Raw genomic sequence first — 26,028 nt, 5'->3', positions numbered from 1 at the left:
AAGAAAGAAAGAAAGAAAGAAAGAAAGAAAGAAAGAAAGAAAGAAAGGAAAGAAGAAAGAAAGAAAGAAAAGAAAGAAAGGGGGAGGGAGGAAGGGAGGGAAGCAGGGAAAGAAGGAAGAAAGAAAAAAGAAAGAAAGGAAAGAATGTAATCTCTTTAAGAGGAGGTAATATCTTTTCCTTTTATATTCGTAGTGCTTGATACATAGTAAAAACTCAGTAAATACTTGTTCATTCTATTCACTTAAAGCTGCAAGAGGTCTTAAGGGATGATCTAGTTGAATCTTTTTTTACAGATGATGAAATCCAAGCCCCATAAAAGCAGGAATTCACAGATTCTAAGTGTACGACCTCTCAGTACTCCAGGTAACTGCCTAAGAATTTCTTTTTTTTTTTTTAAGTGCCAAGAAGGTAAGTTTCTCATCATGCTTTTCCTACACAAATGACGTGGCTTTTTTTTTTAAATGTATGCCACAAAGCTTGACAAAGAGAAGATATGATCATTTCCAAAATAAACTCAAGAGCAGAGACTATTTTTTGTCTTTGTATCACCAACTCCTAACACAGACTTGCACATAGCAGCCATTTAATAAGTACTTGTCAAATGAATATGCAACATGCTTCTCTTAATTCTTCTTCTTAAATTGCATGTAAATTCTTAAATTGCAAATTCCTTTGCTTCCATATCAAACTGTTGACATACTACATTGCTTGTCAATAAGATTCCCAAGATCTTTTTCACAGGAATAGGTGACCAACCATATCTTGAACAAGCAAAGGTGATCTCCTGAACCAAAGTGTAAGACTCTGTTTATCCTAATTGAATTTAATCTTCTTAAATTCAGCTCAACATTGTATTCTAGCCTGTCAAGATCTTTTTGAATGCCAGTTCTGACATTCCACTTGTTAGCTATCTCTTCTATATTTTATCATTTACAAATTTAATAAGCATATCCTCTATGATTTTATCTAAAGCATTGATGAAAATTTTAAAAAGCAGAGAACTAAGAGCAGATCCCTGGAGTTCTCCACAAGAAATCTCCCTCTAAAAACTGAACCATTAATGATTACTTTGTGGGTTTCCACCCATTCCACTGGAATGTTATCTGTGTACCAGGTTTACAGTCCAATCTCTCTCCTGGTGAGGAAGATGAAAGGACAAGAAGAACATTTCTACACACTCCAGGTTTTTAGGGACAATGAAGTTGTTAGGGACAAAGAAACAGAAGTATGGCTTCAATAGAAAAAGAGGGATCTTAGCTGAAAGAAGCTTGACTTTTTTGAGAATGCTGGAGAGTTCAGGCATATTACGCTGAAGACAAAGGGAAGGAAAATAAGAGCTATAGAATTATAACTTAAGTCAAGTCAACAAACATTTATTAAGTGCTTAGTGTCATGTACATGAATATGAGGATTTTCCCGAAGAGGGGAAAGCTGAGTATTCTGAGAAGAAAAAAGCTTCTTGTCCTTCACAGAATGATATAGTAAAACCCCAGAAGCTATCAGATGATAAGTTATCCATTAAAGGCTAGAAGGAAAAGAGCCATAATAGCTGATGATTCTCTGTTTAGCAGTGCTGAAGTAACAATATGTCAACCTGATAAAAATAGCAGATAGGTATGTTGTATTACCAGCACATGTATCCAAGATAAAAATGTTACCAAAGAACCTGAGATTCATGGGGGAACAAATTATACTGTTAGAAGGAAAATAAAAGTTATTGTCAATGATTATAACACCTTGGGCAAAAAAAAAAAATAAAAAACTAAAAACCATAGGGGTATAGATTGTGTTTTCTTTACAATTGCCCACTGAAGGCATAGGATGCAGAAGAGAAAAATTATTGGGGAAGTAAACAGCTATTTAAGAAAGTGGTGTTTAAAAGTGAAATTTAAACTTCTGAGTTACAGCTTAAAAACAGGGATGGAAGACTCCTGGCTGCAGATGAGGTATACTAACAAAGGCAAGTAAGAATGTATTTGTCAGGTGTCTTGCAAATTTAATCAAGATTAATTAAAACTAAAAGGTAGAAGGAAGAAGACTAGCTATGTATATTTCTCAAACTAGAAACCATAGAGAATAGCTACAATGAAGAAAGAATAGTAGATGAGACAATGAGAAGTTCACAGGAGAAAAAAAACTAAGAAAGAACCCAATAGTAAAACCCATGATTCCAAATGCCTAAACACAAATTTCCAAAGTCAGGCAACAACCAAGATTAACTAGAGCTCCTAATGATAGGAGACAAATTTAACTGCATAGATATCACAGGAATTTGGTAGGATAAACCCATAACTGAATAAGTACACTTCATTCAAATGAAAGATAATGGGGAAATAGTACTGTGGATTAAGAAGGTATACTAAAGAACAAAAGCAGAGAAACCTGATGGAAAGTATTAAATGAGGTCAATGAAGGGAAGACAAAAATGATTTTTCTAAGTGGAGTACACTGTAGACCACCAGGACATAAAGATAAAAGATGCAAAGTTTAAAAAACAGATCACAGACCTGGTGTAGGGGCATGATAAAGGACTTCAGTTATCCAGACATCTAATGGCACTCTCTCTGCCAAAAGCAGAGCAGCTTCTAACTTCCTGAGACTTGCCTTGACAAAAATTTAATCCTTCAAAAGATGGTAAAAACAAATAAGGGGATATTCTATTTAGGCTCTCATTCTCTGGTTCTGAAGCCAAGATAGGAGAGCATTCCAATCAAATTCTCCCAACATTCCCCTCCAAACAACTTTAAAGCAATGTACCAAATCAAGTTATGGAGCAGTATAACCAACAAAAGGTGAGGGTGAGGTATTTTTCCATCCTAAGACAACTTAGGAGGTCAGAAAGAGAGGTCTGTGACACTGGGGTTGGGGCTGGCCTGAAGCACAACATGGCAGCACCACCAGCTATGGAGTGCAACAGCAAGAGCTGTCATCACCCAGAAGAGGTAAGTGGATTAGACAACTGGTCAGAGAGAAATTACAGGAGATTCCTGTGCAGGCACTGGATACAGAACTAGGCCCATTACTCAGTTCCAGGCTGAAGTTCTAGAGCAAAGAGAGAGTAGGGGTCCTAGTTCCTGGTCTCAGTTCCAGGGGAGAGGAGTGTTAGTGTTTGTGGTCTCAAGTGAGCAACAGCTATGGTCCCAGTTCTAGGATGGAGAGAAGAGAGCACTAGTGCTTACACTTGCAAGGTAGCAGTGTCCTCTTCCTGCATAAAAAAACAGAACACAGATCAGGAGAGCAGTGACCACACCTACCCCTGAATCATATCACCTTGGAAGTATTTAAAACCTACAGATCCCCTCCCCCCCAGAACTAGTTGTAAAAACAGTAGGGTGATAAAACTCAGGACAGTGACTTCCTCTCCCCAAGGTGAGCAGAACCCAACTTGAACAAAGCTCAAAGTAAAGAAATGGGCTTGGAAAATGAGCAAAAAACTAAAAAAAAAAAAAAAAAAAAAAAGAGCCTGACCATAAAAAACTCCTTTGGTGACAGGAAAACTCAAGACAACTCAAAAAATAACATGAAAACATCTACAAACAAAGCCTCAAAGAAAGATGCAGATTGGACACAAGCCCATCAAGAACTCCTAAAAGAGCAAAAGATGATTTTTTTTAAATAGAAAAAGAATTTCTTTAAAAATCAAATAAGAGCAGCAGAAGAAAAACTGGGGGTGGAAAGTAGGGAATGAGAGCAATACAAGAAAATTATAAAAAGAAAATTAACAGCTTGGTAAAAGAGTCACAAAAAGTTGCTGCAGAAAATAACACCTTAAAAAACAGAACTGGTCAAATGATAAAAGCAGTACAAAACTTTACTAATGAAAATAACTCCTTAAAAGGCAGAACTGGTATAAATGGAAAAAGTATAAAAGCTCACTGAAGAAAATAGTTCCTTAAAAATTAGAGTTGGGCAACTGGAAACTAATAACTCCATAAGACATCAAAAAACAATAAAATACAGTCAAAAGAATGAAAAAGTGGAAGAAATATGAAATGTATCATTAGAAAAACAACTGACCTGAAAAATAGATAGTGGAGAGAAAATACAAGAATAATTGGGCTACCTGAAATCTATGATAAAAAAAAATAGCCTAGATAACATTTTAAGAAATTATTAAGGAATATCGCTTGAATATCTTAGAATCAGAGGACAAAATAAAAACTGAAAGAATCCACCAATCGTTCCCTGAGAGAAATCCCAAAATGCAAACTCCTAGGAATATTACAGCCAAATTCTAGAGCTCCCAGATTAAGGAGAAAATACTGAAAGCAGTCAGTCAGAAAGAAACCATTCAAATATCATGGAGCTACAGTCAAGATTCACACAAGATTTACCAGCTTCCAAGTTAAAGGAGCAGAAGGCTTGGAATATAATATTCAGAAGGCAAGGGAGCTAGGATTACAACCAAGAATGACCTACCCTGTAAAACTGAGTATAATCCTTCAGGAAGGAAACAACAGACACTTAATGAAATAGAGGATTTTCAAGCATTCATGATGAAAAGAATAGAACTGAACATAAAATCTGACATTCAAATATAAGACTCAAGAAAAACATTAAAAAGGTAAATATGAAAGAGAAATCATAAAGGATTTAATAAAGTTAAATTGTTTACATTCCTATATGGGAAAATGACACATGTAATTCCTAAGAACTTTACAATTATTAGGAAATTAAGGAGGAATCTACATAGAGGGCATGCATATGAGTCAATTATGTTGGGATGATCTAAAAAAAATGGAGGGTTGAAAAAGAGGGATGCACTGAGAGAAGGGGACAGGGAGAGAAAGAATGGAGGAAACTGTTTCACATAAAAGAGGTGCTCAAAGAAGGGCTTTCATAGTAGAGGGGGAAAAAAAGGTAAGAGGAATGCTTGAATGGCACTCTCATCTAAACTGGTTCAAAAAGGGAAGAATATACGGTCAATCTTTAACATATGCACATTTAACTTTCGCAGCTTCTAGCATTCATGTGACTTTATTAATCACTTCATTTTCACTTTAGAATTGGCAACTACATACATTCACGACTGTGAAATAGAGAAAAAAAGTGAGATGCCTGCAAGTTTGTGGAGTGGTTGGTATCCTACTAGGCTATATTATTTTAAGTTGGTACATTCTTCATGATTTCCAGTGCCATCCACCAGCCATGAAGGACAGAGTGCTGGAGGTGATGTCAAGACCTCACAAGTCTCAGTGTCTTCTGACAGCAGTGATTAAAATCCTAGAGACGTTTACCGCAATATAGTATACAGAACAATGCCCTCACACTGTTATCTAACACAATGGAAGGGTAAGATTCAGGTTTAAAAAGGTTTTAGTTTTAATAATTTTATGTGCTGTACAATATTTATGGTTCTGTAGATTTCATGTGTTATAAAAAGTGAATATTGACTGAAATCAGTGGTGTTTTTTTTAAATAAGATATCAGCACAAAAGATCACAAAATTCTAGGGAATTCTCAGCGAGAAAAGATGTTTTGCCTGTTACCAATTTTATTTTGTGCATTGCATTTCAGGGGTTATTTCATGGTTACTGTGTTAGGAAAAATACATATTATCAGAATTAATGCTCTGTTATAAAGAATTACATGGCGCAGTGGATACAGCACCAGCCCTGAAATCAGGAGGACCTGAGTTCAAATCCAGCCTTAGACCAAACGCTTGACACTTACTAGCTGTGTAGCCCTGGGCAATTTACTTAACCCCAATTGCCTTAAAAAATTAAAAAAAAAAAGAATTATATGGAGAAAAGTGTACTTAGAGATATCTATACCAAAAGATTAACGTTTTTGATGGTCACAGGAACCTAACCCCATATTTCCCAGAGGTTCAATGTATCAACATTCATTTTTTTTTTTAACTTTTGCACCATTTTCTAGGAATGTTATTTCTGTGAAAGCTGAGGTCTGGCTATATATACACACTTGGGCAAATAAAGAAATCTTTCATACCCAAGAGGGAAGTAGGAGGGGAGAGGCCTACAGAAGGGAGATGATAAAAAGAGGGAAGACTGAGGGGAGGCAGTGGTCAGAAGCAAAACAGACTTTTGAGGGAGAGGGTAAAAATGAGAGAGAGGGAGAGAGAGAGGGAAAGAGAGAGAGAGAGAGAGGAGGTTAAACACAAGAAAATAAGATGGAGGGAAATGCACAGTTAGTAATTATAACTGAGAATGTGAATGGGATGAACTCACCCATAAAATGGAAGCATATAGCAGAACAGATTAAAAACCAGAATCCAATAATGTGTTTTTTACAAGAAACACATTTGAAACAGACAGACATACACAGAGTTAAAATAAGGGGCTGGAGCAGAATCTTATTGTGTTTCTGAAGTAAAGAAAGGCAGGGATCACAATTATGACACCAGACAAAGAAAAAGCAAAAACAGACCTAATTAAAATAGATAAGTAGGGAAATTATATTTTGCTAAAAGGCACCATAGACAATGAAGGAATAGCAATACTAAACATACAGGCACCAAATGGCATAACATCCAAATTCTTAAAGGAGAAGTTAAATGAGTTACAGGAGGAAATAAAAAGTAAAAATATACTATGGAGGATCTCAATTTATCCTTCTCTGAACTAGATAAATATAAAGATAAAATAAATTTTTTAAAAGTTAAGGAGATGAATAGAATTTTTAGAAAGTTAGATGGCATAGGCCTCTGGAGAAAACTGAATGGAAATAGAAAGGAATATATCTTTTTTCTCAGATGTACATGGGACCTTCACAAAAAAAACCTCACAACCAAATGCAGAAAATCAGAAATATTAAATGCACGCTTTTCAGACCATAATGCAACAAAAATTACATTTAATAAAGGCCCATGGAAGCATAGATGAAAATTTAGTTGGAAACTAAATAGTCTAATCCTAAAGAATGAGTGGGTCAAAGAACAAATCATAAAAAGAGAATGACAACAATGAGACAGTATACCAAACTTTGTGGGATGCAACCAAAGTAGTACTTAGGGGGAAAATTATATATCTAAATATGTACATCAATTAAGAAAAACAAAAAAAAGAACAATTTAAAATCCCCAACTAAAGACCAAAATGGAAATCCTGAAAATCAAAGGTAAGATTAATGAAGGTTAAAAAAATTGAGCTAATAAATAAAACTAGAAGCTGGTTTTATGAAAAAGCCAATAAAAGAGACAAACCATTGGTTAATTTTATTTAAAAAAAAATTAAGAGGAACACCAAATTACCAGCATCAGAAATAAAATGTACCAGCAATAAAGTTGAAATTAAAGCAATTACTAGCAATTATTTTGCTCAAATTTGTGACAGTAAAACTGACAATTTAATTGAAATGGATGAATATTTACAAAAATAAAAACTGTATAGATTGATAGAAGAGGAAATAGAATACTTAAATAACCCTATCTTAGAAAAAGAAATGAAACAAACCATCAATTATCTCCTTAAGAAAACATCTCCAGGACCAGATAGATTTACAAGTGAATCCAATCAAACATTTAAGGAACAATATAAGCAATTAAAAAAAATATAGGTAAGGAGCAGCTAGGTGGCACAGTGGATAGAGCTCTGGACTCGGAGTCAGGAGGACCTGAGTTCAAATCTGGCCTCAGGTATTTGATACTTACTAACTGGAACCCCGATTGCCTCACCAAAAAAAAAAAAAAAAAGGTAAAGGAGCCCTACCCAATTCCTTTTATGACACAAACATAGTTTTGATACCTAAACCAGGAAGGGCAAAAACAGAGAAAGAAAACTATAGACTAATTTCCTGAATGAATAGAGATGTAAAAATTTTAAATAAAATACTGGCAAGGAGATGACAGCAATATATTAAAAAGATCATATACTATGACATGTGGGATTTATAACAGGAATGCAGAGCTGGTTTATTAGTAGGAAATTTATAAGGATAATTGACCATATAAAGAAAAAAACATATGATTACCCGAATAAATGCAGAAAAGGCTTCTGACAAAATACAACACCCATTCCTATTTAAAAAACAACAACACCACTAGAAAGCATAGGAATAAATGGAGTCTTTCTTTTTTTTCTTTTTTTATTAATTTATTTTGATTTATCAATAATCACTTCCATATGCTTTTGAGTTTAAAATTTTTCTCCCCATCCCTCCCCACCACTCTCCCCAAGACGGAGCACAATCTGATATAGGCTATACATTTACATTCCTATTAAACATATTTTCACATTAGTGATGTTGTAAGTAAAAATTAAAACCAATAGGAAGAACCATCAGAAAGAGGAAACAATACTCAACAGAAGAGGAAAAAAAATAGCAATTCAACTTCCATAGTTCTTTCTTTGGATGAGGCCTTTGGAGATGTCTTAGATCCTTGTATCACTGAGAAGGGTTAAGTTTATCAATATTAGTCATCGCACAACGTGGTTGTTATTGTGTTCAACGTTCTCTTGGTTCTGCTCACTTCACTCAGCATCAGACCATATGAGTCTTTTCAGGTTTTCTGAAGTCAACCTGTTCATCATTTCTTATAGCACAATGGTAATCCATTACATTCATATACCACAACTTGCTCAGCCATTCCCCCATTGATGGGCATCCTCTCAATTTCCAATTCTTTGCCACCACAAAAAGAACTGCTATGAATATTTTTGTACATGTGGGTCCTTTTCCCTTTTGTATGATCTCTTTGGGATATAGCCCTAGAAGTGCTATTGCTGGGTCAAGGGGTATACACATTTTTATAGCCCTTTGGGCATAGTTCCAAATTGCTCTCCAAAATGGCTGGATCATTTCACAACTCCACCAACAATGCATTAGTGTTCCAATTTTCCCACATCTTCTCCAACATTTATCATTTTCCTGTTTTGTCATGTTGGCCAATCCGACAGGTGTGATGTGGTACCTTAGAGTTGTTTTGACTTGCATTTCTCTAATCACTAGTGATTTAGAGCATTTTTTCACATGACTATAGATGGCTTTAATTTCTTCATCTGAGAACTGTCTGTTGATATCCTTTGACCATTTATCAATTGGGGAATGGCTTGTATTCTTATAAATCTGACTTAATTCTCTGTATATTTTAGAAATGAGGCCCTTATCAGAGAGACTAGTTATAAAAATTCTTTTCCAATTTTCTACCTCCCTAAATGGAGTCTTTCTTAAAAGGATATGTAGCATCTATGTAAAACCAAGAGCAAGCATTAGCTGTAATGAATATAAACTTGAAGCATTCCCAATAAGATCAGGAGTGAAGCAAGGATGTTCATTATCACCACTATTATTCAATATTGTACTAGAAACACTATCTATAGCAATAAGACAAAAGAAAGAAATTGGAGGAATAAAAATAATCAACAAGGAAACAAAACCATTACTCTTTGCAAATGGTATACTTAGAAAACCTTAGAGAATCAATTAGAGAACCTTAAAGAATCAACTAAAAAATCCAGTTGAAATAATTAACAACTTTCGCAAAGTTGCATGATATAAAATAAACTCACATAAATTATCAGCATTTCTATATACTACTAACACAACCCAGAAGAAGAGGTAGAAAGAGAAGTTCCATTTAAAATAATTGCAGACAATATACAATACTTGAGAATCCACCTGCAAAACAAACTCAGGAACTATATGAACAGAATTACAAAATGCTTTTCATAGAAATAAAGACAGATCTCAATAATTAGAGAAATCAATTGCTCATGGGTAGGCTGAATCAATATAATAAAAATGATGATTCTACCTAAGTTAATTTACTTATTCAGTACCATATCAATTAAACTACAAAGAATTATTTTATGGAGCTAGAAAAAATAATAACAAAATTCATCTGGGAGAACAAAAAGTCAAGAATATCAAGGAAATCAATGGGGGGGGGGGTGCTGGGAAGGAAGGTAGCCTAGTAGTTCCAAATTTCAAACTATTACAAAGTGGAAATCATCAAAACAATCTGGTAAAGGTGAGCCAAGATGGTGGAGAGAAGTCAGGAAGTTGCCTGAACTCTCTCCAGTTTCCCTCAGAAACAACTTTAAATCAAGCCTCTAAAAAAATTCTGGAGCAACAGAATCTAAAAAAAGACAGAGTGAAACAGTTTTCCAGCCCAAAAGAACTCAGAAGGACTTCAGAAAAGATCTGTTTTACTTCGGTAAACAGGGAACAGAGTCCAGTGCAGGCAGAGGCTGGACCAGCCTGTTAGCCATAGCAGAGATCAGTAACTGAGGCCCTGTGGTCCTGGCTCAATAGGCGAGTGGCATAACAAGCCAGCTGTGAGGCCTCCAGCCTCAAATCAGCAGGCAAATTGCCAGCCCCAGAACCCAGGGCACAACGGGTGAGACTAAGCTGGGCACCCCCAGTGCAGTGGACAAGCCACTAGCACTTCAGGCCCCAGAGCAGAAAGCCAGTGTCCTGGCCCCCAGGCCAAGAAGCTTGAGATAGTGCCCTCTGTGCCCCAGGAGCAAAGCTCAATTTTTTAAAATGAGCAAAAAAAAAAAGAAAAGAGCCCTGATCACAGAAAGTTACTATGGCAACAGGGAAGATCCAAACATAAACTCAGAAGAGAACAATAATGTCAAAATGCTTATATACAAAACCTCAAAGGGAAATATGAATTGGTCTCAAGGCCAAAAAGCCATCTTGGAAGAGCTCCAAAAGGGTTTTAAAAATCAAATAAGAGAGGTAGAAGAAAAACTGGGAAAACAAATGAGAGGTATGCAAGAGAGAGTCAACAGCTTGCAAAAGGAAAGAAAAAAATTTACTGAAAAAACCAATTCCTTAAAAAGTAGAATTGACCAAATGGAAAAGGGAGTACAAAAGCTAACTGAATAAAATAATTCCTTAAAAATTAGAACTGGGCAAGCAGAAGCTAATGACCTCTATGAGACATCAAGAATCAGACAAAATCAAAAGAATGAGAAACTAGAAGAAAATATAAAATACCTCACTGGAAAAACAACAGACCTGGAAAACAGATCCAGGAGAGATAATTTAAGAACTATTGGGCTACCTGATAGCCATGATAAAAAAAAAAAAAAGAGCCTAGATAGCATCTTTCAAGAAATTATCAAGGAAAACTGCCCCAATATCCTAGAACCAGAGGGTAAAATAGTCACTGAAAGACTACACCACTCACCTCTGGAAAGAGATCCCAAAATGAAAACTCCAAGGAATATTGTAGCCCAATTCCAGAATTATCTGATCAAGAAGAAAATATTGCAAACAGCCAGAAAGAAACAATTCAAATATCAAGGAGCCACAGTCAGGATTACACAGGACTTAGCAGCTTCTACATTAAATGATCAGAGGGCCTAGAATATGATATTCTGGAAGGCAAAGGATTACAATCAAGAATAAACTATCCAGCAAAATTTGGTATAATTTTTCAGGAGAAAAAATGAAAATTCAGTGAAATAGGGGACTTTCAAAACTTCCAGATGAAAAAGACCAGAGCTGAACAGCAAATTTGATCTTCAAATACAAGACTCAAAAGAAGCATAAAAAAATAAACAGGAAAGGGAAAAAAAACCACATGTTATTCAATAAAGTTAAACTGGTTACATTTTTTTAAACTGTTTACACCTTTACACAGAAGATGATACTTGTAACTCTTGAGAACTGTATCTCTATTATGGAAGTTAGAAAAGGTATACACAGAGAGTGGATATAAATTGATTTTGATGTGAACATATAAAAAAAATAAGAGGTGAAAAAAAGGATGTACTGGAAGAAGAGGAAAGGGAGAGGCTGAATGGGGTAAATTACATCATATGAAGAGATACAAAAGACCTATTACAATAAAGGGAAAGAAGGGGGGGTGAGCATTGTTTGAACCTTACTCTCATCCGATTTGGCTCAAAGAGGGAAAAACATACACACTCAGCTGGGTATAGAAATTTATCTTACGCTATTGGAAAGTAGGAGGGGAAAGGGAAAAGAAAAGGGAGTGGGGATTCGATAGAAGGGAGGGCAGATTGAGCGAGGGGGTGATCGGAAGTAAAACACTGGTGAGGAGGAACAAGGTGAAAGAAAACAGAAAAGTATAAACAAGAGCGGAAATAGGATAGAGGGAAATACACAGTAATCGCAATTGAATGTGAATGGGATGAACACTTTCATAAAATGGAAGCATATAGCTGAGTAGATTAAAAACCAGAATTCTACAATATGTTGTTTACAAGAAACACATTTGAAACAGAGAGATACACACAAAATAAAGGTAAAAGTCTGGAGCAGAATACATTATGTTTCAGCTGAAGTAAAAAAAAAAGTGGGAATAGCAAGCAATCCTGATCTCAGACAAAGCAAAAAGTAAAAACAAATCTAATTAAAAGAGATAAGGAAGGAAACTACATCTTGCTAAAAAAAAAAAAGGTACCACGGACAATGAAGTAATATCAATATAAATACATATGCACCAAGTGCTATAGCATCCAAATTCTTAGAGAAGTGAAGTGAGTTACAGGAAGAAATAGACAGCAAAACTCTACTAGTGGGGGACTCAACCTCTCCCTCTCAGAAGTAGATAAAATCTAACCACAAAATAAACAAGAAATTAAGGAGGTGAATTGAATTTGAGAAAAGTTAGATATGATAGACCTCTGGAGAAAACTGAATGGGGATAGAAAGGAATAAACCTTTTTCTCAGTGGTAAATGGCACCTACAAAAAAAACTGAAAATGTATTAGGCCATAAAAACCTCACAATCAATTGCAAAAAGGCAGAAATATTAAATGCATCCTTTTCAGATCATGATGCAATAAAAATTAGGTCTAATAAATAATTTAATCCTAAACAAATCATAATCAAACAAATCACAGAAATAATCACTAATTTCTTCAAAGAGAATAACAATAATGAAACAACATAGCAAAATTTATGGGATGCAGCCAAAGCAATACTTAGGAGAAATTTTATATCTCTAAATGTTTACATGAATAAAATAAGAGAAAGAACAGATCAATGAATTGGGCATGCAACTAAAAAAGCTAGAAAACGAACAAATTAAAAATCCCCAAGTAAATATCAAATTAGAATTCTGAAAATCAAAGGAGAGATTATCAAAATTTAAAGTAAGAAAACTATTGAACTAATAAAATTAAGAGCTGGTTATATGGGAAAAAGACAATAAAAGAGATAAACTTTTGGTTAATTTGATTTAAAAAAGATAGAAGAAAACCAAATTTCCACTATAAAAAATAAAAAGGGTAAATTCACCACCAGTGAAGAGGAAATTAAAGCAATAATTAGGGGCTATTTTGCCCAACTGTATGCCAATAAATCTGACAATCTAAGTGAAATGGATGAATATTTACAAAAAACATAAACTGTCCAGATTAACAGAAGAAGAAATAAAATACTTAACCCCATTTTAGAAAAAGAAATTGAACAAGCTGTCAATGAACTCTCTATAAAAAAAATCTCCAGGGGCAGATGGATTTAGAACTGAATTCTCCCAAACATTTAAACAATTAATTCCAATACTATATAAACTATTTGGAAAAATATGTGAAGTAGTCCTAACAAATTCTTTTTATGACACAAATATGGTGCCAAAACAGAAGAGCCTACACAGAAAAAGGAAGCTACAGACCAATTCCCCTAATAAATACTGATGCAAAAATTTTTAATAAAATATTAGCAAAGAGATTACAGCAATTTATCACCAGGATAATACACTATGACCAGGGAGGATTTATACCAGGAATGCAGGGCTGGTTCAATATTAGGAAAACTATCAGCCTAATTGACCACATCGCCAACAAAACTAATCGAAACCCATATTATTATCTCAATAGATGCAGAAAAAGCTTTTAACAAAATACAGCACCCATTTCTTTTAAAAACACTGGAGAGCATAGCAATCAATGGGGTTTTCCTTAAAACAAAAGTAGTATCTATCTAAAACCATCAGTAAGCATTACATGTAATGGGGATAAGCTAAAAGTTTTCCCAGTAAGATCAGGGGTGAAACAAGGATGCCCATTATCACCACTATTATTCAACATTGTACTAGAAATGTTAGCTTTGGCAATAAGAGAAGAAAAAGAAGTTGAAAGAATTAGAATAGACAGTGAGGAAACAAAACTATCACTCTTTGCAGATGATATGATGGTATGCTTAGCGAATCCTAGAGAATCAGCTAAAAAAATATTTGAAATAATTAACAACTTTAGCAAAATTGCAGGAGATTAAATAAACCTACATAAATCATTAGCATGTCTATATATTACCAGCAAAGCCCAGCAGCAATAGATAGAAAGAGAAATTCCATTTAAAATAACTATAGGCAATATAAAATATTTGGGAAATATTGCCAAGAGAAACCCAGAAACTATATTAACATAATTACAAAACACTTTTCACACAAATAAAGTCAGATCTAAACAACTGGAAAAATATCAATTGTTCATGGGTACACTGAGGTAATGTAATAAAAATGACAGTTCTATCTAAATTAATTTACTTATTCAGTGCCATACCAATCAAACTACCAAAAAATTATCTTATAGAGATGGAAAAATAACAACAAGACTCATCTGGAAGGGAATTAATGAAAAGAAATGCAAGGGAAGGTGACCTAGTAGCACCTGATCTAAAACTATATTACAAAGCAGCAATCATCAAAACTTCTTGGTACTAGTTAAGAAATAGAGTGGTGGATCAGTGGAACAGGTCAGGTACACAAGACACAGTAATCAATGACTGTAGTAATCTACTGTTTGATAAATCCAAAGATTTCAACTTCTGGGATAAGAACTCACTATTTGACAAAAACTGCTGGGAAACTGGAAAACAGTATGGCAGAAACTAGGCATAGACCAACATCTTATACCATAAACCAAGATAAAGTCAAAGTGAGTACACAATTTAGACATAATACTATACGCAAATGAGGAAAGCATGGAATAGTTTACCTCTCAGATTTATGGAGAAGGAAGAATGTATGAACAAACAAGATAGGGAACATTTTGAAATGCAAAATGAATAATTTTGATTACATTAAATTAAAAAGCAAGGCCAATGAAACCAGGATTAGAAAGGAAGCTGAAAGCTGGGAAACAATTTTTACAGCCAGTGTCTCTGATAAAGGTCTCATTGCTCAAATATGTAGAGAACTGAGTCAAATTTATAAGAATACAAGTCATTCCCCAATTGATAAATGGTCAAAGGATATGAACAGGCAGTTTTCAGATGAAGAAATTAAAGCTATCTATAGTCACATGGGAAAATACTCTAAATCACTACTGATAAGAGAAAGGCAAATAAAAACAACTCTGAGGTACCACATCACAGCTATCAGATTGGTTAACATGATAAAACATGAAAATGATAAATGTTGGAGATGTGAGAAAATTGGAATACTAATGCATTGTTGGTGGAGTTGTGAACTAATCCAACCATTCTGGAGAACAATTTGGAACTATGCCTAAAGGGTTATAAAACTGTGTATACCCTTTGATCCAGCAATACCACTACTAAGTCTGTATACCAGAGAGATCATAAAAAAGAGAAAAGGACCCACATGTACAACAATATTTATTGCAGCTCTTTTTGTGGTGGCCAAGAATTAGAAATCGAGGGGATGCCCATCAACTGGGGAATGGCTCAACAAGTTGTGGTATATGAATGTAATGGAATACTATTGTTCCATAAGAAATGATGAGCAGGTGGATTTCAGAAAAACCTGGAAAGACATGAACTGATAGTGAAGTGAACAAAAACATGAGAACATTGTACACAATAACAGAAATATTGTATGACATAGACTTATGATAAACTATGATAGACTTAGCTCTTCTTAGCAATACAATGATCCAAGACAATTCCAAAAAAACTTATGATGGAAAATGCTATTCACATTCAGAGAAAGAACTATGGAGTCTGAATGCAGATTGAAGCACTTTTCACTTTTTTGGTTTTTTCTTTCCCTTTTGTTCTTATTCTCCTTTTACAACATGACTAATGTGTAAACATGATAAATATGATTGCACATGTGTAACCTGTATCAGATTGCTTGCTGTCTTGAGAAGGGGAGAGAGTAGGGAGGGAGAGAGAAAAATTTGGAACTCGAAATCTTATTAAAGTGTATGTTGCAAACTAAAAAATAAAATAAAATAAAAAACAATCTGGTACTTTCTAAGAAATAGAATGGTGGATCAGTAGAAGAGATGAGGTACATAATATAGAGTAGTAAATGACCATACTAATCTAATGTTTAATGGATTAAACATTATTGATGTTATTAATACTATAATATTGTAATATATAATAATAAGAGCCAAACTTTGGGAGCAAGAACTATTTGGGGGAAAAATTACTTGGAAAACTGGAAAGCAGTCTTGTAGAAACTAAACATGGAAAAATTCATGTGTTAGATCTGTGGATGAGGAAAGAGTTTATAACTAAACAAGAGAGAAAGAGATGATGGGAAGTAAAATGGATAATTTTGATTGTATGAAATTAAAAAAGTTTTTGCACAAATAAAACCAATGCAACCAAAATTAGAAGAAAAGCCATTAACTGGGAGAAAATTTTAATAGCAAATTTTTCTTTTAATGGCCTCATTTCTCAAATATGTAGGGCATTGGGCAAAATTATATAAATAAGAGCCTTTCCCCAATTGTTAAATGGTCAAAGGATATAAAAGATAAAAATAAAGGACATAAATGGTCAAAGCATATTTCTTCTTTCAGAAGAAGAAATCAAAGCTATTAAGTCACATGAAAAAATTCTCTAAATCACTATTGATTAGAGAAATGCAAATTAAAACAACTCTGAGATACTACTTCACATCTATCAGATTGGTATGTGACAGGAAAAAAATAATAAATGCTAGAAGGGATGTGGAAAAATCAGTACATTAAGGCACTGTTGGTGGAATTGTGAACTACTATTTTTTTTTCAAACAGTTCTTGCCCCCAAAACTTGGATCTTTTGAGTTTATTAAACATTAGATTACTATGGTCATTTACTACTGTATATTATGTAGCTAATCTCTTTTACTGATCCAATCATTCTGGAGAACAATTTGGAACTATGTCCAAAGGGCTATAAAACTCTACATACCCTTTAACCTAGCAATTCTACTATAGGTCTGTATCCAAGAGATCAAAGAAAAAGAAAAAGGACCTATATGTACAAAAATATTTATAGCAGATCTTTTTGTGGTGGCAAAGAACTGGAAATTGAGGGGATGCCCAACAACTGGAGAATGGTTGAATAAGTTGTGGTATATGATTATAATAGAATACTATTGTCCTATAAGAAATGATGAGGGAGATGGTTTCAGAAAAACTGGGAAGCCTTATATGCACTAATGCAAAATGAAGTAAACAGAACCAGGAGAACATTGTACACAGGAACAGCAATACTGTAAGGATGATCAACTGTGAAAGACTTAGCTAATAGGATCACTATAATGATCCAAGTCTATTCCAAAGGACTCATAAAAAATGCTGTCCACTTCTAGAGAGACAATTGATTGAATGCAGATTGAAGCATATAACTTTTTACTTTCTTAATTTTTCTTTCTATTTTGCAACATGCCTAATGTAGAAATATGTTTTGCATGAATTCACATGTATAATATTGCTTGCCTTCTGAATAATTAGGGGAGAGACCAGAATGAGATAAATAATTTGGAACTCAAAATTTAAAAAAAGTTAAAAAAATAAGTATGACTCAAAAAAAGAGACATGAAAAGATATACCTACCTCTCTGCAAAGGTGGGAGGCCCACAATGTTGGACATTGCACAAATTTTCTGACATTTTTTGATCAGTAATTCTGATTTTCCCCCTTTTTTAAAAAATTTGTCTTTTAACAATACTATTTGCAATATGGGATGGCTTTCTGGGCATTGTGGAAGGAGGGTTATTGGGGAAACTATGATAATGTAAAAACCAAAAGATATCAATTAAAAACATTTTTTTAAAACCTGATAAAAGTGGTATAGTGGAAAGAGCACTGAACTTAGATTCAGGAGGATCTGAGTTCAAATGCAGCCCCAGACACTATCTGTGTAAATCACTTGACTGCTGTCAGCCTCAGTTTTCTCATTTGTAAAAATAATAGTATGTCTCAGGGGCAGCAAGGTGGTGCAGTGGATAGAGCACGGGCCCTGGAGTCAGGAGGATCTGAGTTCAAATCTGGCCTCAGACACATCACACTTACTAGCTGTGTGACCTGTGCAAGTCACTTCACCCCACTGCCTAGCCAAAAAAAAAAAAAAAAATTCCTCTATTTTATAGAGTTGTTACGAGAGGGGAAAATCACATATTTCTAAAGCACTTTGCAAATCCTAAAACACTATACAAATGCTAGCTATTATTAGTATTATCAATAATCTGGACAAAGGTATAGATGGCCATGATCATTAAAACTGCAGATGACACAAAGCTGAGAGCAAACACATTTGATAATAGAGTCAAGATCCAAAAAGTGAAAGATCATACTTATGAAGTTGATTGTTATACAGCATTGTTACACAGCAATTATTCTGAAAAATATCTAGAAATTTTAGTGGACAAGGTCGAAATGAGGCAGCAATGTGCTATGGCAATCAAAAAAGCAAATGTGATCATGGGCTCTACAAGAAAGGCTTAGCTTCCAGGAATATTGAGGTGATAATCCTACTATATTCTGTCTTCATCAGACTTCATCTGACCTATTATGTTCAGTTTTAAGTTGTTTAGTCCAGATCAAGGACAATGATCGGCTGAAAAAATGTCCAAAAGGGGAGAATATGGTGACAGGCTTTAAATCTATATCACATAATGATCGCATAATGATAACAAGTTGAGAGTGTTTATCAAAGAGAAATCCCAATGAGACATGGCAGCTGTCTAAAAGAAGTTGAAGGCTGTCATATAGAGAAGGCATTAGAATCCTAAAGGGTAGAATGTGTGGAGATTTCAGAGCGACAAATTTAGGGCTGATGTTAGGGTGGGAAAATCCAATTTCATAACAATTAGAGAATTGTCTAAACAGAATAATACTGACGCCCAGAGAACTCACTAACCAAATTGGAAGACCAAGAATGGAATGGAGTGTCTTGTGAGGTGGTAGGTTTCTCCTCCGCAGAGGTCTTTCAAGCAGAGATTAGTTAACCACTTACTAAGTTATAGTAGGGATTGATTTAGGTGTAAGGATTAAATTAGATGGCTATTGAGGTTCCTCTCAGTTCTAAAATTATATTGTTCTGTGATATTGTGACCTAGTTTCAAATCAGTTTAACTGTACTATTATTTAATGTATCTAAGCTTGTCCAAAACAGGAGAATGAGACTTTAAAACGTTGTGTTGAAATCTATATAAATTATATCTATGGCCTTCTCTTGATCTAGGGGCCCTATCAAAAAAAAAAGTCAACCTGTAATGACCTATTCTTGAAGTCATGCTGGCTATTTGTGATCATTCCTGCCCTTTTTAGAGGTCAATAACCACAGCTTGACTACTATTTTCCAGAATTTTTCAAATAATCAAAGTTAATTTATAATATGCAGACTCCATCCTTTTTCCTTCTTTGAAAACTAGGATGACAACTTGCCTTTTTTTAGTTCTATGGTTCCTATTCTCTTCTCTGAAATACTTCAAAATAACACCAACAATAGACCCACAATCATATTTAGCAATTCATACAGCACTCTGCAATGATTTTCCCCTGAGCAAGGTGACATGAACTCAAGTACTCCTAGGTGTTCTCTTTTTATCTCCTTACATATCTTTTATTTTAATTCCTTTCTAGTAATTGTTGTCTGTTGTTTCCTTGGCGGAAGAAAAAGAAGCAAACCACCAGTTGTGTAGTTCTACCTTCTCTCCATCATTCATTATCTTCTTATCTACCCCAAGTACCCTATTCTCTTTTTGATCCTCTTCATATATAGCCCTTTTCTTGTTGAGAGGATTCAAATCCCAACTTCGAACTTCAGCACTCCAGATACTATTTTCTTACAGAACATACTTTTTTCCATCCTCCATTACCTCTCCTTGCTGCCATCTTCTATACTACTACTTATATTTCAATGCATCTAAGTCTGATGTGCATTTTCCCTCCATTGGTGCAGAACACAACTTACCTATCTCTTTTTAACCTGGGTAATTTTAGCCCATATTCTCCAATAAATTACCCAGAGAAAACATGCTAGAAGATTTTCCCTGTCTTTTTACAGTTGATGAGTACAAGTAAGGGACTTAGCTACTACTTCTCTTAAAAAAATTGGCCATATTTCTCTCATGATACATATCCTGATGATATTCTTTAAACTACTTCTCAGGCACAGGTCATTCAGAGTTGGATATAAGCTGCAGCCTACTTGCACTCTCCATGAGTCTCCCCATTTCCTCTGGGTCACTCACAACTTTGATTCTGCAGTAATCTAGGTGTTCTAGAATTTACTACCATTGAGCATCACTGAGAGAAGGGGTATTAAAATAGATAGCTCACACATTAGGAAGCAATTTAGAATTGAAATCACTGCGCTGTTATCCAAATATAATTCAGGCCACTTTTCTTCCTATTCTATTCTAGGCACAGGTCACTGCTCAGCTATAGAACCTGTCCAGGATATACGAACCAATGTACCAACTCAACAGACCGTCCAACACACTGGATTCTATAATCCGGACAACAGATACAGTTTATCTATGATTCTTCCTCTCTCTATATTGTTATGCCTATCTCTGAGTTACTGCAAATTTCATTAAGGATACCCTATAATAATCTGAGGCTTCATACAATTATAAACAGTGTCATCAACAAACAGGAGCAGCTGAAGGTCCTCATCACCTATATAAAAACTATCTTCTATTTGGACTCAGCAAAGGACGATATCCATGACTGAAAAATGCCTTGGTCAAATGTGTCTCAATACTTTATGGCTCACTTGACATAAATCAGAATGTCACCAAACTGTTAACTCTGGAAATAAATTTATAAAGGAATCTTATATGATCTTATCATATACAAAAGATATTCCTTGTTAAGAGATTTTAAAACTACATTTTGCTCAAGTCAAATCAAGTCAAGTGCCTTTTGTAATCACCAAATATGTTGTATACATATTTAAGACATTTATTTTTGAAATATAAACTAAATGCTACAGTATCACTAAAATAACCAATACCTGCTGTATTGGTCAGTTTTGCTGAACTGCTTTTTTCTCTTTTTTTAAAATCTGAGTGCCAAGAGGTATAGAGTAGTGAGAAAAGAGGAAATGAAGGCAATATAAAAACAAATCAATAAAAATACAATAAAAATATTTATTTTTGACATAAAAGAAATACAGTCAAGCAAGTGTCCATTTATATAATCAGATCAAGTTAGGAGTAATTCACAATTACAATAAGTATTTTTTCAACCTTGAAAAGTGGAAGAATTCATGTGCAATATCTCTCAGAACAAACTTTCTCTTTTTCTTTAACATCTAATTTACACCTCTGGTTTCCACAATCATACAGTCTAAGGACAATATACTATACATAATATTAGTAGATAAGAAAAAGAAGTTAAAAGTGCTGAACACTTTCTTTTAAAGATATGCTAGCTTTCTTGAACATATTCATCTGAATAAAGGAAATCACTTGAAAAAGGCCAGCTCCTCTACAATGTATTCCAACAGTTCCAGGTGAAGAGTTCCAGCTCTTCTTCATTCATTCAGTGCAGCACAAGGAGATGTGGGAAATCAAAGCAATATTGGTTCCTGTTTGTCCCACAGACAGTCAACTTCATCACCCATGTCTTGACTTCCCTTGGGGAAATAAGGCCAGACACTTACATGTCCTCTACTCCAGCCAAAACATTTGTAAGTAGCCCACTAAAAGTACTAGTTTCTTCATGACCTCTTGCCATTCTCTTTGAAAACATCTATAAGATGACTCCATGTGTGTTAAGAGATTTGCTCATATCTATAGGTATGGCTTCTCAGGTAAAAAGTAGTAACTTATAGGTGACATCAAGCTGAACCTCTAAATAAGATTGAGAATAAGGCCAAATTAAAAAAAAAATTATGATTTCTGATATACTAGGTCCATTCAACAAAATTTTTAAATAAAAAAAAGACCTATGAATTAAAGCTTTGCACTCATATCTTTTCCTTTTACTGAGGTCCTACCCCACAACCACAAAAAATTACTTTGAATTTACTTTGACTATATTTATGTCGACTTATCTTTGTTCATATTATCCTGCACCTACACTTAGCAGAATCAAAGTCCCTCAAGGGTTGTATCTCTAAAACCCAGTACCATACCTTGCACAATGTAGGCATTTAATAAGTCCTTGATGAATGAAGTAAAATTCAAATTCTTCTGACCAGCAATCAACAATCTGGCATCAATCTACCACTCTAGTTTTATATCACAAAACTCCAACAAAACTGATTTTTTTCTCCTAATATGCCATGTGCCCTTCCGCCTCCTGTACTTTGCTTACACTATTCCCTAGGGCTGTAATTCTCTCCCTAGCCTTCTTAACTATTAAATTTCTAACCACCTTTAAAAGCCCAATTCAAATGCCCACCATAGAAAGAATGCTATAAAATAGCTTTTTAAAAAGAGCAACCATAAAAACAAATACTATTTTAAAAATTTGGGCATTGTACAAAAGATTTAGTTGTCAAATTCAAAAGAGAAAATCTGGGCATGTCATAGAGTATAACACTTTTTCCTCTGCAGGCACCCTGAAACTGCTATGTAAAAATAAATAAATATTTTTACTCATTATCTCAAAATGAAAATCCCCTTATTTCTCTTGCTTCTTATTACACAAAATCCTATAGTACTCAACAGGGCCCACACCTTCAAAATAGTTCATTCTGATGAATATCTCCCTATAACCCTTCAAAATATCTTTTTAATATTTCTCTTTATTTTTTGCTGAAACTATCCTAATGCAAGAGAGGATCATATGATCATAAAATCATAGATTTAGGTCATCTAGTCCAAGACCCACACTTTATGGATGAGGAAACTGAGGTCTAGTAAGATTAAGTGACACCCAAGGTCCCACTAGCAGACAGTGGCAGATCCAGAATTTAAACTCCAGGTCCTTTGACTCCAAATTCAGTATGGTTTCTCCTGAAACTCACTGCTTCTGGTTGGTCTCTCTGCCTCAAGTCTCTTCCCACTTCAGTCCATCTTCCAATAACATTATCATCCTAAAACATAGGTCTGATCACATCACTGCCCTATTTAACAAACTCCAGTGACTCCCTGTTATCTCCAGGATCAAATATATAATCTTTTTAACCTTATTTCCTACTTTCAACACACACTTTCTATACCATCCAATAAGTTTATTCATTTTTACACACTCACAATACAATATCCAATCTTTTGCTCATAGCATCCCAAAAATAACTTTTTAAAGACTACCTATCCTTCAAGATCCAGTTCAAGACCTATTTCCTCTTGTAACCTCTTCCTCATCAAACCAGTGATTTCTTGATCGACTAACTTCCAAAAGCAGTTTATGATATGTGCCATGCATCTAATAGTTAATTGTATAATGTTCATTTGAATCTTATCTCCCCAAATAAACTGTAAACAAGACACACTTCTTTGTATATCACAAAGCATTTCTAGTACAGTAACATACCTTAATTGTGACTCGCTAAATAGCTACTCCTACTGCAACCAGGCAATAACTGCTATCTCAAAAATACTTCTTTATTCATAGCCCTTTCCTCTCCTCAAAATAGCAAAAGGTCCTCAGAAAAGATGTTTACATGTCTAGGAAAATGTCCCAAGTTGTCTCTTAAATGTATTCAATGTTTTTCAATACATAAATGAAAACACTTTTCTGCTAACTCAATGTCATGCAACCCAGCAGGCACTGTCAATAACTGTTAATTGGCAATTTAATAACAAATGGAACATAGTACTTGGATTAAAACCTGAATTTAAATCACTTTGTCAACTTTCAAACACTATATCCATGATAGCAAGTACTAAGTCATTTACTCTTTTTGGGCCTCAGTTTCCTTCTTTGCAAAAGTCGTAGGATATAACAGATAATCACTAAAATATTCTAGCTCTAAATCAATAATCTAAGGTTCTTCCATTTGATTTTTAAAAATCTAAATGCAATACAGCAACATGGTGTAATAAATAACATTTGTATAGCAATTTAGAGTTTGGAAAATGTTTTGCCCAGGCCTCTCTTCCATCTAGAATCCCTAGCGCCCTGCAAAAGCACTGCCCTAGTCCAGTGCCTTACTTGCAAAGTCTTTTCTGATCCACCCCATTACTAGATATCCTCTCTGTTGGTCCCCCCCAAATTGTGTGTATAAATATTATTTTACTGCAATAGAGAGTAAGTTTCTTGAAGGCAAAGGCTATTTAATTTAGGACTTAGCACAGGGTAGTAAGCACTCAAATGCTTCTTGAATCAATGAAAGAATGCATGTATGCATACATTTATTCACTTGAGCATCAATCACAACAGCCCAAAGAGGTAGGAATTACCAGAATTACTATCCCTGCTTTACACATGAAAGGTAAAATGCCTTGTTGACGTCACAGAGCTAACTAGTGTCAGTGGCTGGATTTGAAACCAGGTCTTGCTTCCAAGGCCAGTGCTCTCCTGCTAAGCCACACTGCCCTCTAGTGAAGTGGAAAGGGCACTGGACTTGGAGGAAGAGAACTGAGATACCAATTCCGCTATTTACTCGACGTAAGTCACTGTTCTTCCCCAGGCCTCAGTTTCTTCCTCTGGAAAAAAGGGAAAATGAACTAGATCACTAAAGTTGCCTCTAGTTCTAAATCCACGTTCTTAGTTCCTTCCAATTGATTAAAAAAAATTAACCTAAATGCAGGAATCATAGCACCATAGCGCTATATACAGAGGAAAGGGCACTAGATTTGGAATCTACAATTCCAATCCACACGGCTACTTATTAGTTGTGTGACCCTGGAGCAAGTCACAGCTCTTTCTCTGGGCCTCCGTTTCCTTCTCTGTAAAAGGAGGGTGCTTAGGGTCCCCGGAACTCTGACAATCCACGATCCCCTTTGAAACCGGGCAAACGCTGCCAAAGCCAGACCCTGCTCGGCGCTGGACACTGGACGCCACACCCCTGGACACCCGAACCCCGGAACCCGGTGGCTTACTTTGGTCTCTCAGAAAGTCGAGCTCTGTGGCCATTTCGGTGCACTTTTAGCTGCCTCTCTCTCCCCCCTTCCAATGACAACGCAACTTGAGACTGCTCAGGAAAAAAAGGAAAAGAAAAAAGGAAAGAAAAGAAAAGGAGAGAGCGAGCGAGCAAGATGACACAGCGGTGAGGCTCGGGGAGCAACGCCTCGGCCTCCCTCTCGTTCTCTGAGCTTCGGCTCCCGCCCGGCCAGGCCCGCACGTCCCTCCCGACAAGGCTGGGCAGGGCTAAGCTAGGCGGGCGAAGGGACAAGGCCGGAGTCCCAGAGGGAGGACTGAAGATGCGGGGCACCGATAGGCCCCCAGCAGAGAAGGATCAGGCCGTAGCCAGAGCCCCCGCCCGCCTGCCCCGCGCCACTTCAAACCCGGCGACGGGCTTCGCTCCTTGGAGACGGCGTCGTCGCATTTGCGTCATCACGCCAGGCCGGCGTGACGCGCCTGCGAGGGCGCTGTCTTTCTCCCCCTAGCGCCCGCATCTGGCAGGCTGGGGAGGGGGGCGGGGCAGAAAGCGAGACTCTTATTGGGCCTTAGCCAGAAGAGGCGAGAGGGGGAGGGAGGGAGTCTCTGGGAGTTCAGCAGGTCGGAATTCTACCTTCCTAGGAGTGAAAGGCCGCTCAATTGAATTATTTTAAAAACACATTTTTATTGATATGATGCATTTACATCTCCTTAATTTCTCCTCGGATCTCTCCCCTTCTTCCAAACATCCATCCCATATAAGGAAGATTATTTTCAAAGGAAAAAAAATTGGCAAAACCGATCAAAATAGCGAAAAAAAATCTAAAAATATATCCCATATTCCACATTACTGGATCTCCCACCTCTGCAAAGGAGTTGGGGGAGGTGTCTTATATAATTTCTTTGGAACCGTTTCTCCAATACAAGTTGTTATTTCTCCATTATATTAGGCGACAG

The 26,028-nt window shown here is 35.6% G+C and overlaps 1 protein-coding gene across 3 annotated transcripts in view; it reads right to left on the bottom strand.

The window, feature by feature from the left end:
• SCLT1 (sodium channel and clathrin linker 1) overlaps positions 1–25,482 on the bottom strand; it is a 256,899-nt gene extending 231,417 nt beyond the window's left edge. For all 3 annotated transcript variants that reach the window (XM_027857572.1, XM_027857573.1, XM_027857576.1), the window contains exon 1: positions 25,074–25,482. In XM_027857572.1, coding sequence (XP_027713373.1) covers positions 25,074–25,107 — 34 coding nt within the window. In that variant the 5' untranslated portion in view covers positions 25,108–25,482. The remainder of the gene's footprint in view (positions 1–25,073) is intronic.
• Positions 25,483–26,028: the final 546 nt, after the last annotated feature.

This window comes from Vombatus ursinus, unplaced genomic scaffold (assembly GCF_900497805.2).
Source record: "Vombatus ursinus unplaced genomic scaffold, bare-nosed wombat genome assembly UNPS02012179.1, whole genome shotgun sequence".
Classification (NCBI taxonomy): Eukaryota; Metazoa; Chordata; class Mammalia; order Diprotodontia; family Vombatidae; genus Vombatus; species Vombatus ursinus.
Note: the sequence above shows the minus strand (reverse complement) of the source record. Positions and strands in the feature narration are given on the sequence as shown.